This window comes from Terrapene carolina, unplaced genomic scaffold (assembly GCF_002925995.2).
Source record: "Terrapene carolina triunguis isolate 2854851 unplaced genomic scaffold, T_m_triunguis-2.0 Scaffold62, whole genome shotgun sequence".
Taxonomy (NCBI): domain Eukaryota; kingdom Metazoa; phylum Chordata; order Testudines; family Emydidae; genus Terrapene; species Terrapene triunguis.
The window spans coordinates 36,192,727-36,210,677 of record NW_020664413.1 but is presented as its reverse complement, the minus strand read 5'-3'; the positions used below and the strand labels follow the sequence as shown (position 1 = coordinate 36,210,677).

General features: G+C 39.0%; 1 protein-coding gene across 1 annotated transcript in view; it reads right to left on the bottom strand.

Annotated features, from left to right (window-relative positions):
* The window catches only part of PPIG (peptidylprolyl isomerase G), a 36,414-nt gene that overhangs the window by 6,399 nt on the left and 12,064 nt on the right, over positions 1-17,951 (bottom strand). The window contains exons 4-10 of the mRNA XM_024208005.2: positions 17,020-17,127; positions 16,424-16,468; positions 15,366-15,453; positions 13,983-14,012; positions 13,684-13,823; positions 2,631-2,835; positions 570-737 (exon numbers count right to left, since the gene is read on the bottom strand). Of these exons, the coding sequence (XP_024063773.1) occupies positions 570-737; positions 2,631-2,835; positions 13,684-13,823; positions 13,983-14,012; positions 15,366-15,453; positions 16,424-16,468; positions 17,020-17,127 (784 nt within the window). The remainder of the gene's footprint in view (positions 1-569; positions 738-2,630; positions 2,836-13,683; positions 13,824-13,982; positions 14,013-15,365; positions 15,454-16,423; positions 16,469-17,019; positions 17,128-17,951) is intronic.

Sequence of the window (17,951 nt, the reverse complement as noted above, 5' to 3'; positions counted from 1 at the left end):
TATCTTTTACTGGACCAGCTTCTGGTGGAGTGAGAAGCATGGGGCCATACAGAGCTCTCCTTCAGATCTGGGAAAGGTCTCAAGAACTGTGTGTGGCACAAAAGCTTCTCTCTCTCACTAAGAGAAGTTGGTCCAATAAAAGATATTACCTCACCCACCTTGTCTCTCTAATTTCCTGGGACCAACACGGCTACAACTATTCTGCATACAACCCTTGATACTAAAGCAGTGATCTACCCTTGAAGTGAAAGGCTCCATATATTGTTTGTAAGTCCCCAGAGCCAGCAATCTCAAGTGGAAACTGTATTTGTACGTCAGTGCTTAAATTTTCTCCATTCCTGCTTACATTATTTTCCTTGTAAAATTCCCTTAAAATGTATCACTGTAATATCCACACTACTCACCCTTACAAACAAGCACATTTTATGAAATCTGAAGTGCCACTGCTCATAATGTGCCAGTGGTTAAACACCACATGGGAAACCTGGACTTCACCTATGAATCTAAAAGTACTGACTTGATTACACCATTGTCAGTGTGCAGTTCCACTCAAACACATGTAAGCTTACCTCTCTCTTTCCTTCTCCCTGCTCTTCCGTTCTTTTTCTTTTTCATCTATTTTAGGAGGACTTTTTCTCATGAGGAACCTGTTTTCTGGTACAGGAGGGATCTCCTCAGGACGGACAGTAGACAATGGCTGTGCTTCAGGGTTTTCATCTTCACTTTCACTGGATGAGCTTTATTTATACACAAACAAAAAGCTATCAATGCTTCAGTTTTAAATATTTGTGTACTTTAGATTTGGGCTTTCTAGGAAAGGCCTCTCAACCTGTTTATACTTAAGTACTTTAGAAGATTTGTCAACTGAAGATACACAGGGAAAAAAAGAGAGGAATTATTTACTTGGGTCATCAGAGCAATTTAGAAAAGGTCTGAGTTCTGCAGGTTATACTTAATGGTCTTTGTAATAATAATAAAAAAGAAATCTAGCTAAGGCACAAAAATCTGAAAGTTATCAACCCAAGCACTTACAGATATTTGAAAGTATTTACATATATAAAACAAAGGCTAAGGCTTCAAAAACAGCAGCCATTTTGCTCCCATGAGGTCTTCACTCAGAGATGTATATTATGTATGTATTCCTAACTGACATTATAAAAGAATTTTAACCAATGATTTTTTAATACATACAGTGCATTGCTGAATATACTTATATTGTATCTTTAGATTAGAGCTGGTTGTAAATTTGCTGGGGAGCCTGAGCGTCCATGGTCTGTAGCTCTGAGCGCAGCCCTGCCATGCCAGGGCTTCCAGGCTCCCTTCTGTGGAGCTGGGAGCATGGAAGCCCCAGGAGTCCAGCTCCTAGCTCCACAGCCACAAGCATGAAAACCCTGAGAACCTTGGTTCATAGGCCTTCCAGGGTCCCTGCCACAGAGACGGGAACCTGGAGGTCCTGGTATGGGGTTCCAGAGTCTGTGACTCTAGGGCAGGCACACAATGCAGGTTGCCCTGGGCTGGGAACCCTAGGGCTTCCAGACTCCTGGGCCAGCCGACTCCATGGGCTGCCTGACTTTGAATGAAATCAAATTTCCAAATACCAAAATTTCTCACAAATTAAAAGTTTCGGCCAACTCTACTTTAGAAGAAACAGAGTTTGGAAAATTTATATAAAAAGGGTCACGTTCAGATTGTGTGTTTGAATGTAAAACTGCGAGGAATTGTATGATTATTTGTCAGAATCTAAAGGGAGCATGAGAAAGGTGAGTGCGTTTAGATGGTAAGATACATGAAGCTGAGGCTGGTCTGAAGAATAGTACTGCTGTAACAGAGGATTTCCTTGATTCTTAGTGGTTGCGCTGAAAGAAAACACACTTGTACAACAACTTTACCTCTAAGTCAGATTTTTGCATGGGAATACTGTAGTAAACTGGGGGTAACATTTTCAGAAGCAGCCAAGTGACTTAGGAACCTAAAGTTACATTGCCTTTTAAGGAGACTTTGATGTGCTTGGGCAAAATTTTCAAAAGCACCAGACAGGTTTAACTTTGGCACCTGATTTTTGAGAAGTTATTACAAGTTACACATCAGTAAATTAAGGTGTTAATATGTCTGAGCTTTAATTTTGTTCGTTTTAGACCTGTATTCTCCTCCTCATACATTATAAGTCTCACTGTGTATAAATTAATTCAAGTTCATGAATATAAAAATGAGTCCAGGCATTAACTTTACAATGTGCAATTTTACAAATCAACACATGAAAATCTCAATCCAAACTACACAAGTGGCTCTTGTTACATAAAGTGGCAATAATGTATAGTACTAAAGCAGGAAAACTGAAGTCGTTTACAAAAACAAAACAAAACATAATCAAGGATCCTGCAATCCTCACAGACCTAACTGGTGCTAGTTCAAACAGGCATGTACCAAAGAATTATATATGTGCAAAAATTGAAATGATCTTATTCACAGAAATTTCCTACATCAACACCAAAACAAGAAAGTAGCTAGCTGAAAACATTTATTTTTCTACGCATATGTACTAACATATATTAAGTTTTACATTTAAATTTTTAACAAAAAGTAATACGGACTGGTTCCAAAAGTCTTTTAGAATAGCAAAATAATCCTACCTTTTCTTACTTTTCTTTCTCTTTTTCTTTTCCTTCTTATGTTTTCTAGAATTTTTCTTGTGTTTCTTTTTTCTCTTCTTAGGTTTCTCTTCAGAAGCACTTTCAGAATCAGATGATGAATCAGAGGAAGATTTTGAATCACTTGAACTTTCTGAATCACTGGATGAGGAGGAGGACTTGTGTCTTTTTCTCTCTTCTTTCTTGGCTATAAATCAAAGTTACAAAGACATACATTTAGCTGTCAAACAGTTCCATTGAAAGCTCAGAATAGACAATTCTATCTAATATCTCCCAAACTTCCTAAATAATTCTGACACAATACTTTATCTTGTAACTAAAGTCATTATGGTAAATACATAATAAAGATTTGGGGGGAAATATTTTTGTCATACAAATAATGGAGAAATTTTAAAAACACAATAGTCCATTTATTTTAATTACAAAGGAAAATTTTATTACCAACTTTGAACTCTCAGTAACGCATAGCACTTTAATTGTACTAAAATATTACTTCTTTTTAGAAACAATCTTACATTAAAAGTATAACAGAATGAAAAGTCTTATCAGGAATTTGTTCTCTAGTTTCCAGTATTAACGTGATCTCAGACAATCTATTCTATTGAAACCCAATTAAACCAGTTTGACAGCAGCAGCACATGACCTAGGCTGATCCAATGCGTCACTTAGCAGCTAGCTCAGCATGAAATACCACAGATTGGGGAAGACCCAAGAAAAAGATAATTCTTCTTAAGTGAAACAGAGCTCAGAAAATAGAAGTGACCCTGAGAGCTCATCATTTTTCTACAAAAATATGCCAAGAAGTATGATGGTGCAAGCCAACTACTAATTGCCTCAGGTTAGAAAGAAGCCTCCACTATGGGTAGGTTTTTCCACAATTATCCACTATAAAATAAAAAATAAAATAAATTAATGGAGATATCCTATCTCCTAGAACTGGAAGGGACCTTGAAAGGTCATTGAGTCCAGCCCCCTGCCTTCACTAGCAGGACCAAGTACTGATTTTTGCCCCAGATCCCTAAGTGGCCCCCTCAAGGATTGAACTCACAACCCTGGGTTTAGCAGGCCAATGCTCAAACCACTGAGCTATCCCTCCCCCCAGAGTTCCTTACATCTTCCTCAACGGTCCATGAAAGGATACTGGGCTCGATGGACAATTAATCTGATATTGTATGGCAGTTTCTATGTCTTATCATATCCTTGGCCTCTAATAAAAAGGAGTTCAGTGCCACTTTTGGAGGCAGATATCAAGTCCATTAGGGCCTGGATTGAGAACCTAATTTCTTAACTTTGACAGTATGTGAAGCAGGTATCATTAAAAAGGAGCGGATGATGGCAAAAGTAGTAGTGTAAAAGACAATTTTAAAACAATATAATGTATTTCATCCTTTCATTAATCAAGTAAAATAAAAAATAAAAAGGATGTCTCAACTAGATATATTAATCAATTCAATCCAAGCTATTCTCCAGCCAGACTCGCCCCCACCTCTCCAAAAGAGTGTCAAAATAGGGGAGTTGTAGGATATTTTCAGACTCTGGAACATCATTATAATTGGCTAATGCAATTAGTTTTATTTCCCCCCCCAAGAAAAACATCACTGGCTATAGGACAGTTTTGTATGGTAAAAGGTTCAATCTCAGGCACTAGAGAAGACAAGAAATGCCAAAAGAAAATTTTTAAAAAGTGAAAAGAACCCCCATTGTGTCTGTAGAAAACTGCATTTAAGCAGAAAGTTTGTTATGATCTTAAAAACAGACTTCAGAGTCAAATAAGGATTTTAAATTTGAATAGGACTCCCAGCTGGGATCATGTTCGTCTACTTAAACAGTTATTGGGAGCTATCTTAGCAGTTAATGAATCAGCTTCACTACTGGTTTATGCTGATTTCAGCTGGCATACCCCAATGTACAGAAAATGGAATGTCTGCTTGGTACAAGTTATAGTGGCAAAAAGCAGCCTCAAACTTCCTTCTAAGGCAGGGTTGTTTGCAAAGGGGGAGGCAGGAGCACAAAAATGTGGGCACAGGAAGTCAGTACAGCTGGAAAGTGGATGCTGCTACCTCAGAAGAAGGCATGGTTGGGATGTACACCAACTCAGTGAATCCCCTCTGAAGCTGCAAACTAAAACATTGCCTCCTCTGGAAGAAACCATGAGAAAGAGCACCAAAAGAAGCCACCGAGGTGAGTCGAGCACAGGGGCTTTGATAGTGCAGAGAGGCGTAATCCGTACCTAGCTGCGGTGGAATAAAATCTGGTTATAAAAAGAATATTGAGCTAATATGCTGGAGTAGCTGTTCTTCAGAAAAATGGCCACAATTCCATAAAATATAGCCTCAATTTTCTTCACTGCAGATTTACAAACCCATGGAGGTTGAAACGACTGGAGCGCCACAGTTCAACAGAAGCGAGCCCCTCAACAGCTCCAAATAACTGAAGGCTGACAACCAACTTCTTTCTTGTGAAGCTCCTTAATTCTGCAGAAGTGAAGTTGCAGAGAAACTCCACTCCAGCAGAGATCTCTGTTGGCAGCCCCAGACAACATGAAGCTTTTGTGTATTCAGAGAACTTAAGAACAATGAGTGGGTTTACTGTGTTCAACCTTTTAACTCAATCCATGTACTGGAAGTTATATACTAGTTATTTTGAAAGTGAAATGGGAACTCAGTTAATTCCATATTTCAAGTAGAACCACTAGACAGTGGTCAGAAGGAGAGGACTGACCTCTATGTACAGAGCTAGAGGAGGTGAAGAGCTTCTCTTGAATAGTGTATACCTGGAAATCCCCCTTAGAGAGGTATAAACTGCTAATTCAGGGAGCAGTGTATTCATTCTGGAAATTATTAACAACTTTAGGTCCGTCAAACCACTCAGCTGTCATTAATAAAATGTCTGTCTTTTGACTGAGTCAGAAATTGAGTTCCATGATCATAGTCACAGATATAAGTGGCCAGAGCAGGGGTTGTCATGTTCAGCCCTCAAGCTGGGCTGTTTTTTTTTTTTTTTATAAAAGAGGCGATAACCCTATAAAAATGGAAGAAGAAATTAATATGATTCAGATATTCACATCTATAGTCTCCTGCCCAGTCATTTATCTATGCTAACTACCTCTTCTACCCAAAGGAGGGGATATAAAGAGAACAGTTACTCCCCCTTTCCCCATCCATTAAACTGAAGGGCAAGCCAAGCCAACAGCACACTCGTTTTTGAAAAGGTGTAATTTTGGGGACCTGCAAGACAGCAATACACAGAGAGAACAGAGCTCTCTGATCCAATTCAGTTTCACATGTATTTGGCCTAAAGATTGTACAGTCAGTGGATTATTCAACCAGTAGCTAAGACAGGATTGCCATTTGCTTTCCAGTTATTATTACACCATCCTGACAGATCATAAGGGTTGGAGGTAGCTGTATCCCAACACTGATCAACTGCAAAAAGTGTATATAGAATCCAGTATGATGGCCATCATGGAAGCAAAGGCAACTTACTTCTCCAGTATCGATGCATTACCTGTAATCAGAGGTTAGTATTTCTCACTACATTAAGTTTTTTTAATGTTATCACAGAAAAGTCTGTTCTGATCTGGACGGGAATAACCAAATCAGTGGGGACAGATCCACATCTGAAAGGCGAAACATCCACATCATCTCTGGTTGAGTTTCAGCCAGCTTCCATCACATACTCTTGATGTGCTGGGGGAACTTCAGGTTGTTTGCAAGTTGGACACATGTCCCTCATGGCTAGCAAGATCAAGTAGGCAGACACTGTGTTTGCTGTTGGCAGTGTGTGTTAATTCTTTCTAATGGAGGGCAAGATGCCAGTGTTTCTCATAAGAGCAATAATTAGGCTACTGATAACCATCCCTTCATCTAAACACTTACTACCACCTTGTCTCAAATATGCCTTTTCTGGATAAAGTTATTGAGCATTCAGTAATGAGACAGTATGTGAAGTCTTCAGATTTTCTTTGTTCCCTGTCAATACAGTTTCTGATTGGATATATTTGGCTGACTCTTCGATTTCCCTCTAGTGATGGAAGCAACAATTTCAAAAGCTGTCTGGGTGGGCGGATAAGATCACTGAAGCAGTTCTGCTCTTTCAGAGAAATACCAGATGGTGATATTGGCTTGCTGGTCCAATGGCTTTCCAGAGGAATTCTGCAGGTCCAATTGCTTTCTAGAGGAATTTATATTGAGGTGCTACATGTACACTGGTGAAATGCAACTCTATTTTTTTCTTTGCAGGCAGACTGGGTGCTCTCTTTGCTTTTCCAGTGCCTGGCTGAGACAGTGACTTGGATGACAGCAAGCTGGTGAAGCTGAATCCAGACAGCAATGAGGTGGCTGTTCACTGCAGAGAAGCTTCTAGAGCAGCTGACGGGCATGGTATTTTGCCCCTGAATTTGTTCATCCTAAACAAGGGGGTTTGCAATTTATGGGTACTTTTTTGAGCCCCAGATGGTACACTGGCCAAAAGTGTCTTTCCTCAACCGCACCTAAAACAACTGTAATCACTTTTCAGTTTTACACAACTTCACAATTATTCATACCTTTGTGAGCTACAGAATGGATTAGCATAATGTTCTCAATATTCTCACTTGGAAGTTTCAGCTGGTATAGATTGCAAAGGCCTGACTGCCTACTATGGTCGGCCACAGACACTACATCAGTGCTCCATAGACTGTGTTAGCTTCCCGTTCGCTTCTGGGCCCAATTCAAAGTGAAGAGTTCTCTCTTAGAAGGCATATATGGTTTGGCTCTTAACCACCTGAGACCATTTCTTTAGTTATGCACTACCATGGCAATTGACGTCAGCTGACAAGCTTGTTAAGCATCCCTAAAGCTGCTGGCAGAATGTTTTCAATGGAGAGGCCTCTACTCTACCATCTGCTTTCATTGTTGATCCAATACAGAAGAACAAGGCATAAAGTCCATTTTCTCAAGCTTTTGCCTAAGAGGCTTATTTATAGTTTGTATAGAATGTCAACTTAGTAAATTATTTGTTGTACAAATACAAAATTTGTGTATCTGTCCAGTGAACATGATGGAAAATTAATCGTTTCCAAAGGAATTCCATGAAAAGGAGTCTCGTATGAAATGTCCACTCTTTCTTTGCTGTACACAAACAGAGGCATCACCACATACTCTGCTGAACAGCCAATAGATAACAGTCCATTCAGTCAGCTCTGAACTAACTCTTAAGAAAGAGTTAAGGTACTCTACTTTCATATTCTTCCCAAACATCGAAGAACTTGACTTTCTCTCCACTCAGGATAACATCCTCCTGGAAAACATCACTGCATTTCTTCCTATCTAAACTTGACTGAAACAAGATGGCTCCAAGCCCCAATTAAGAAATGTCTGTGTATAGAATGAAAGAAAGGGTGAAGTCAAGTTCTGCAGTTCCCCTTTCCTGTGATAATATTGTCTAGAGCTTGTCAAAACCAATTTGGGACGCAGTTTTATTTCCAACTCTGTGGCAAGTTTAGATCTGTACTAAAGTTGCTACTTCAAACTGACTACTAAGTAAGTGGGAATTGAAGGTAAGGAACTCTCCAGGGTAGACTGTCTACCTGAACAGAGCAGAATGTAGAATACAAGCAACTATTGTAAGCTTACTTCAATGGCTGACATATTTGTGGAAGAGGAAGAACATGGAGCGCTGTGAAATTGCTGTGCAAAGTGAACATAAAGAATGGCAAGGATTTTCTGCAAACACATGATCACTTATGTCCAATGGCAAATATGATTTCTTGAATACCAGGACAAGCTTGCCCCCAGTCAATTACAGGCCACAGCAGGGAACTCACTGTCAGGGTTTACTATAAAAGAAAGAGGACTTAGGCTGACAGCCAGATGTTATTTCTCTCCATTCTTTTTCTTATAAAATTTCAGCCTATAAATATGTTCAAAACAGGCCCCTTCCTCCCCAGCCCATCCCTTCCTCCCCAGCCCATATTGTCCAGAACTTGTCAGACTTCATAAATCATAGCCAAATGGCATAGCTGTCCACTCTCCACACTTCAAACCTCTTGTGAAATGTAGCCACTCTTATGACACCTCAGAGTATTGGGCTTGAATGGGAGACAGCATCTGGCCCAACAGTCAGACTTAACTCAGATTCATAAAGCTCAGGCCAGAAAAGACCACCAGATCATATAGTCTGACCTCCTGTATACCATAGGCCATTACATTTCCTGTATTGAGCCCAGTGACTTGTGTTTGGCTAAAGCATATTTTCCAGAAAAGCTTCCAAGTCTTGAGTTCAAGACATCAAGAGGTGAAGAATTCACCACTTCCTTTAGTAGTTTGTTCAAATGGTTAATCACCTTCACGGTGATTCATGTCCAACTTCCAATTTTAATTTGTCTGGCTTCAACATTCAGTCACTGGTTCTTGTTATGCCTTTCTCCACTAGATTAAAGAGCACACTAGTACCAGTATTTTCTTTTCATTAAGGTACTTATACACTAATCAAGTAACCACCAAATCTTCTTTTTTGGTAAGCTAAACAGATTGTGCTCTCAGTCTCTGACTGCAAGGCATTTTCTCTAGCCCCTGAATCATTTCTGTATTGCACCTTCTCCAATTTTTCCAATGTTCACATTTTTAAAAGGATACCAGAACTGGACGTAACATTCTAGTGTCTCTCACCAATGCTGTATACAGAGGTAAAATCATCACCCTACTTACTGCTCCCCTGTTCATATATCTTAAGAATCACAATAGTCCTTTTTGCCACAGCATCACACGGGGAACTCATGTTCAGTCACTTGTACCCTATGATCCCTAAATCTGCTTTCCAGGATAAAGTCCCCCATTCTGTAGGTTCCTTATTCCCTACTGTGTAACTTTGCATTTGGCTATATTAAACTGCATTTTGTTTGAATGGGCCCAATTCACCACATGATCCAAATCACTCTGTATGACTGTATTAACCATTCCACCAATCTTTGTATCATCTGCAAAATTTAAATTTTTATATTTATTTTCAGAACATTGATGAAAATACTGAACATCAAGCCTAGTGCTGATCTCTGCAAAACTCCACTAGAAACTCCTATTTAATGATTATTTCCTACTGACAACTACTTTGAGATGTCAGTTAGCCCCTTATTCATCATATAATGCTAATTTTTTAATCAGAATATCATGCGGTACTAAATTAAATACCTTACAAAAGTCTACATATATTACATCTAAAGTTACCTTTATCAACCAAACTTGTAATGTAAAAGAATTAAATCAGATTTGTTTGATAAGACCTAGTTTCCACAAAACCATGCTCACTGGCATTAATATTCCTATTCATTAACAGTTGAATCTTATACCAGCTTTTCTGTTGTTTTGCCTGAGACTGATGTTAGACTAACTGACCTATAGTTACCCAGATCATACCACATGCTCTTTTTGAATAGTGACACAATATTAGCACTCTTCCAGACTTCTGGAATTTCCCTGGTATTCCAAGATTTATTAACAATTAATATCAGTGGGCCAAAGATCTCCTCAGCCAACACTTGCAATTGGCTGAAAGTTATCCAGTCCTGATGATTTAAAAACAGTTATCCTTAGCAAATGATGACATCCTCCTTAGTTACTAATGAACTAGAAAGTACTTCATCATCCTCATGTGATACAAGTCTTTCCAAATACAGAAAAGGAATATTTATTGAACACTTCTGCCCCTTTTGCACCATTATTAACAATGTCACTATCTCCATGTAGTAATGGGCCTATACCATTACTAGGATTTTTTTTGTTCCTAATATTTTTAAAAACTCATCGTCTTAGCCCTACCAGCCATGATTTTTGCCCCTTTGTCTTTAGTTTCCTTTATCAATTTTTTATACTTAATGTCTAATTTATATCGATTACTATTTATTTCCCTTTTTCCCCCATGTTATAGATTTCTTTGTTACTAATTTCTCTGAGGTGTCAAAGGGGAGAAAAGATTGGTAATATATCCCCCTCACCTTGGTGAGAAACCTATCGAACTCCAAGTTATAGCTTCTGTTTTAGCCTTCTGTCACTTACGTCATGCTCTTTGCTCTCTGCACTCCTCAGAGACAGCCTTCCAATTATGCCCAAAGTCCAAGTAAATTAGCCCAACAATCACGTAACCAAGCAATCCTTAATTCCCTTCACCCATACCCCACATTTATCACTTCTCTGCAGAAGCACAATTCCCCTCCTCCACACAGTACTTCTATCACCCATGATAGTACCCTAAAATACAATCCCCTTATTTTTACCCAATTGATAGTATCTGAGAACCCAATCTCTACCCCCCAAATTATTTTTACCCAACTTTACACCCTCCAACCCCAAACCGTACTCCTACTGGAACTCAAGCCATTCCCTCTGACTCACTGAAGCTCCCCACTAAACCCAAGATTTGTCAGCTTTATTTCTAGTCCTTACAGATACAGCCTTGTAATCCATTCACCCCCTTCCTTCCCTGGATATTGCCACCTCACCAAGTCCTAAGCCCAAAGTGTTTTAGTTCAGCCTCCCTTGCTATGAGATGATGATCAAACTGCAAAGGTATTTTTGGTCACTCTCTTCAGGACCCCACCCACCCTTCATTTGTCTTTATGCCAGTTCCCCTGAAGCAGTCTGCTCCAGTAACTGCCACACTTCATAGCACATGCTCCCTCTTGCCTCCTGCAGTAAAGTACTGCATAGCTCCACTGTTTGATGCCTCTCTGCTGCTGGTCCTCCACGACCACCAGTAGTACTCTGTTCCGCTCACCTCCCAGGTATTGGTCCTCACATCTGGATTTCCTGGCCTCTTCCTGACCATGACTCCAAGGGTCTCTTCTGCCCCATCACTCAGCCTTGGACTGCAGCTGAGCCAAGCTCCTTTTGCTGATGTGACGACAGCCTGTTCCTCCCATCTCCAGGTACTCAGGTCATCACAGCTCATCAGCGGGGTCCTGGTTGTGCCCTCAGCGAACCAATTTAGCCATACAGTCATCTCCCACAACAGGGATAGATTTCCTCTTGCAGTAGCCTGCACAGGGCCTTTCTCTGCTAACAGCAGAGTCCTCCACTCACCACGAACTCCGTCATAGTCTGCCAGGTAGCACCTTCATCAGGCTGGTTCGGCATTAGTGCCCCTTCCTGGGGGCCCACACTCCTCCCCGCACTCAGCTCTGCCCTCCACCTGCCCGCTCCTGGCGCCTCTAAGGCCTCTTGTTCTCCATGTTCTCCTGCTAGCCACCAGTATCTAGTACTGTGCCTCATGGTCTGTTGAGTGGCTCAACCCACGGCCCTGGCAGCAATCTCCCTCTGTGGCACATCAGAGCAGCTACAGGAAGCAGGATCTCCAGACTCCTAGCAGTACCCAGGCGAAGAGGCACAAGAAGAGGGCCCAGGACTCAGACATACAGGTGGGATCAGACAGTCAGATCTCTCCAGAAGTCTGTTTTCTTTCAGGAAAAGTTAAAGGAAAAAGATTTTATATTTATTTCTTTTATTCTTTTGCTCGATGCCACTTTAAAGCCCTCAAGCAGGGTCTTAAGGCACCAGACAGTTCAGTTCCAACTAAAACCTCTGTTAGTCATTCAGTTTCCAACCTTTTAGAATAGTCCTATGAAGGGAATAGGGTGGACTAGGATATATGTATCATGCAAGGGATTGTCTCACCCACAAGCTCTACCCATTATATATATTCATATATATCTACTAGCCTTTCCCAGTCACTGTTAGAATATTATGTCTGTCACAAGACAAGTGCTATCCAAGGAAATTGCTGGAAAATAAAATTTGACATCCTAACATCCAGGACATCTTATGAACCAGCTAAAAAAGTTGTCCGACTTCTAGACACCCCTAGCCATAATGCAGTCTATCACTGAATTTTTGGGAATGAAGGAGATCACTTCATAACCCAAAGCCATTCTTCTGCCAATCATATCAGAAGATGGAAGAATAGCATGAAAGAGGAGGGAAATAAATCAAGAAGTTCAAGTATGAATGTTTGTCTGCTTCCCTTAGGCCAAAGAAACAGGGTAATCCTTGTCTTGTGCTTCAACATCCTTGTTGCAACCCTTCCGAGTAGGCATCATCTGGAAGGTGCTAAGAATGAGAAAGCAAGAGGGTCCCTGTTAAAATTCCTATCAAACAGGCATCCTGAGGCTCCTGTACTGGGGTTCTCCATCACAATGACAGCAGTCTTTGTACTGAATTATTTTGTCAGAAGAGCAGGGGCTAACTTCCAACACCGTGTTCAGCTCTGGAAGAGCACAGCAGAGCAGAGCATCCTTTCCAGAGAAAGAGGCAGATTCTGTTATATCCCTGTTCATAATTCAAAGTACCTTACAAAGCATACTTACAGCAGGGCAAATTGCAGGTCTTCCTAACCTAGTTACTCACCTGAAGCAATGTAGATGAGGACTATACCCAGAACCACAAGCTCAATAGAAGCAGCAGGTGTTAAGGAAAGTCAGACTGACATCAGTATATTTATATGCCAGATGACTCTTTATGCAGTACCTATCAGAAAAGTACCAGAAGCAGGTTGGGCTAGCATAGAAAGGCCCAAACCTTGAGAACCACTGAGAAAAGCATTAATTCATTCCCCAATAGCCAGGGGTAGGGGAGCTGCAGTTCTTCCTTGTTCCTAGAAGGAGAAACAAAAGATAAGAGGCTGGAGTGCCAAAATGTGCACTCCAGCTGCCAGGACAAAGGAAGAAAGACTGAAGAGGAACAGCTGGGGCCAACTCGTATAGGCTGTTAGAGATTGATATTTCTTTTGTCTATAGGTTGCTTGATCATATGACTATGTGGGAGATTCTTTTTTAGCATTGGGATAAATTATATAATAAAATCATATGTCTAACAAAATAACATTTCTTTAATAATGTCTCTGTCACTAGCTTTTCAGTTACTAGAAGGTACACAGTTTACTATGGGCAATTACTAATGTCTTTATGAACTCTCCATCCATTACAAACATGTTTCTATTTACTATTATAAGAACCGAGGAAAAAAGCTACACTTACATGTGTTAGAAATAGGTAATTCAACCTTACCTTTGGATTTTGGAATCAACTCTCCACAACTCAGTATTCGTACTTCAGCATATGGTTTACTAGACGCATCTGTTTTCTGGTTTTCTATCTCTCTCACAACTTCCTGTCCTGAGATGACTTGTCCAAAAACAACATGAAGTCTGAAGTTTAAAAAAATAAATTAAAAAAATAAATAAATAATATAAAAAAGATAAAATGCAAGTTTTCTACTGCAATAAAAGATTAGAAATATTTAGCATCTAAAATTTTCAAAGCAGTGTCCACTTCACAAACACAAATAAAGGAGATAAGATATTTACCCATCTAAGTGAGGTGTAGGCTTGGTTGTTCTTTTGATACCATCAAAAGGAATAATTAAAACAAAGAGAAAAACAAAGTTAGCACCCTTTACAAAGGAAACAAAACTGCATTTGAAACAAAATTAAGTGCATGTATTAAGTTAAAAATTATCTTGAATGAACTAATAAATTAAGAATTCTGTTTTGTTCCATTTATAACAGCCATGTAGTCATAGTTTAAGTATCACTGAATGAAACATTACATAAGGTTCCTACTAAAATCCTTACTTTGTTTGATAAAAAAATTTAAGGAAGTAAATGAAGATATTCTAGCATTAATCCAATTTTTAGATAGTATCTTGTATACATAGTATCACAAAATGCTATTATTGATTCAATTAATGAACACTTGAGGGGAGATTTAAAAAGAAAATGAATCTATCTCAGAAAAGACTGCAAATAGTCTTATAGTCATTAGAAAAGGAAGCAGTGAGAAGTCAGAAAAGAAAAACAGCTGGGCACCTGCTTCATGACATTTGATGTAGCTCTAGAACTGACTTACAGAGTCTTCAAGAAGAGCTTTATACCTACAGACAATGCATGTGATTCACACAAGCTTCCACACGGGCCAGGGCTGGACATCCCATGGCATGCAAGTATCAGTCATAAGAGAAATCAGAAGCTGGGCTGAAAGAGGCTAAAGGTCGGTCAGCAACCCAAAAATAACTGTCTACTTGTAGATGATGCATGTAACTCATCACATTGATTAAAGGAAAGATCTTTATCAATTATAGGTAACGGGATCAATTTCAAGAGAGAATGTTTTCTGTAGATAAGCCTTATTCAAAGGAATCTCTCTGTTGTAGATTTATTATGATAAATTCAGTCTTAGATTTATTATATGTGGTGATAAATTTAGCTATGTGGTTATTTTTTCCTTTAAAATGAGATTGCTCTTAGAATATTTTACAAAAACCACAACTTCACACACACACACACACACACACACACACACACACACAGAGCTACCATAATCCCCAGAGCTTTTCCCATCCAAGAGTCTAAGCAGACAAGACATTTTACACAAAATTGAGAAAAGTCTGCTGAGAATATCAATTAGCTTTGCATTACTTGCCAAAGTTAGAAGCAAGTAATGAAATTGTTTTCTATGTATAAGAGAAGCACTCATCCAAAACAATAAGGAGTGCTAAAAATGATCAAGTTTATCTCCAAGATAAGCATTTTTAGGAAGCAGCTGTTTTGCATGGAGCTTCATATCTGGAAAACCAGTTCACATTTGATAAAAAAAAAAAAAAACTAAACCTTTTTCCATTTAACAATTAAATGATTACTACAACCTTAATGTTGTAAGTAACATGCATATCAGAATAATACAATACTTACATAAAGAACTGTGAACCGTTTGTATCTTTCCCTCTGTTGGCCATTGACAGAAGAAATTCTTTGTTGTGCTTTACAGCAAAGCTTTCATCTAGAGAAAGTGTTTTTGATTGCTTTAAAATACCAAATATTTACTTTGTTCTATTAGTTAAATGGCATTTATCTATTTTCCCCCCTCAGCTAACCCAGATAAATTTATCACTGCAGTAAAGAGCATTAAAAAAATTAGCTTCAAAATAAAGTATATTATGTCATGTTCTTGGGATACATTATGCTTCACATTCTAATGCCTGGAATTTAAAAAGGAGAAAAATAAACGTACTTTCTTATTTTCACCTGCCTATTAAATTGTAGTTATGGTATGAAGAGTGACTGTAAAAATGAAACTCTTACTCAACAGAGGTACTTCCTGTATATACTCATGCAACATCTGAGTATAGTAAGAGCAGGCCTTCGCTATTTTTCACTCTTGTTGGCACATGCAGATGCATACATCTTTGGAAGACCAAAATGTTGGTTTTTTTCCTAGCTCATGCATCATCAATATAATTTTAAACTATGTTTTGATGAAGAATTTTTATGAATGGTGGTGATCCAATTTGGCGTCAAGCCAAATAAGCAGCTTTACTTTCAGATACCAGGATGAGTTTACACAGTGCTTGCTGTTAGAAAAATTAATTTACTTAAGATGATCAAGTTGGATACGGAAGTCACAAAATTAATCATGATAGCAAGTTTAGAATCAGATATGCACAAATGTAAGTCTGATAAAGTTGACAATTTTGAATCAGAATAGCTTGAGCCTCATTTAGACACGAACATTTTCTGAACAAAATTGTGAAGTAAACAAAATACACCTTTACGGCCTTCATACTGCCATCAGATCAGCTAGCAAAGACCACCGCGCCCATGCAGAACCCAAATAAACCCAATGGGACTCAGATTTGGTATGCACAGACCCCAGATGATTGTAGGAGCAAGACCATGGATTACAAGTTTAATATTTATAAGACAGAACATTTGAAAAGATATATAGATTGGCTTGATAAAGAAAACTTTACCTTCAAAAAAACCACCATAAATGGATTCTCCTCCTCTCCCATTTCCTTGAAAGAAAAAAAACCCAACACATTGTATTACAAATAAATTTAGTCAAAGTATAAATCATTAAAAGTTCAAAATGTGCCTAATGACTCCTAAAGAAAGTATCATATATATATATATATATAAAAAGATATTTCAATTATTGCATCCAAGTAAAAATATCTTCAAGAACAGTCAAATAGGAAGCTACATCTTGACAGTCTGCTTAAGTAGAATGGGACTGAGAAAATGCAGGTTATTGCTTTTCCATTTATTCTGCACTGTCTCACATATCTCTAGATCAAGCTAGGACTACTACCGGGAAATACAATGCTTTACACTGCATTACACTAAAAATTTCCACTGAGAGACCACTCCAAGCTATAAAGATAATGGAACCAAAAGCTATTTATAAAAATGTTCTTATTTGAAGGCCCTATTCAGCACACCTTACTCGAAGAACACACACCTTAAAGTCCACAGACATTTCATCTGAATATAGAGTGCTGAATAGGACTCTTAAAAATATCTTACTATTTAAGATCTGGAGTTTTCTTTTAAGGCTGTGTCCTACCTTCACTGAAGTCACCTCCTTGGATCATAAAATCTTTCACAACTCGGTGAAACAGACAACTTTTGTAATGCAATGGCTTCTGGGTCGATTTTCCGCTACCTTTTTCACCTAAAAGGGAGAGAGAGAAAAGGCGGGGAAGGAAGGAGGGGGAATAAAAAAAAAAAAAAGATACTTTGCACTTGTGCAACATCTTTCATGGGAGGAGCTTCAACAGTCTGACTAACATTAACTACACCTCTACCTCGATATAATGCTGTCCTCGGGAGCCAAAAAATCTTACCGCGTTATAGGTGAAACTGCGTTATATTGAACTTGCTTTGATCCACCGGAGTGCGCAGCCCCCCCACCCCGGAGCACTGCTTTACCGCATTATATCAGAATTCGTGTTATATCGGGTCGTGTTATATCAGGGTAGAGGTGTATTAAGTCTTGCAAAGCAGTTTGTGAAGTAGGCAAACATCTGTTTTGTAGATGGGAACACAGACAAGTAGATTAAGTCCAAAGCTGGCCATTGATTTTGGTTCTTATTTCCTCTATACCCATCTTTCAGAGGTGCTGAGTGTTCACAGCTCCAAATGATGGTCTTAGGAGCTGTGGGTGCCCAGCACGTCTGAAAGTCAGATCCCAAGTCTCTCAGGTTGGGCACTCAAAACTTGGGTTACACCATTTCAATACCCGTTTTTGAAAAATCTGGCCAAGGTAACAAAGGAAGTCTGTGGTGAAGCTGTAGATAGGACACAAGTCTCCAAGGGAAATTTACCAGCATCACTCAGAACCTTAAATGTATTATCATTCCAGAGTAAGACTGTCCACATGGGGAATTATACCAGTATAACTATGGTGGTAAAATTATTCTTGTATAAATCTTCCTGTCAAGACAAAACCTCAAAGACTACTCCTAAAAGGCTAACACACCGCTGGTGGCAATAGGT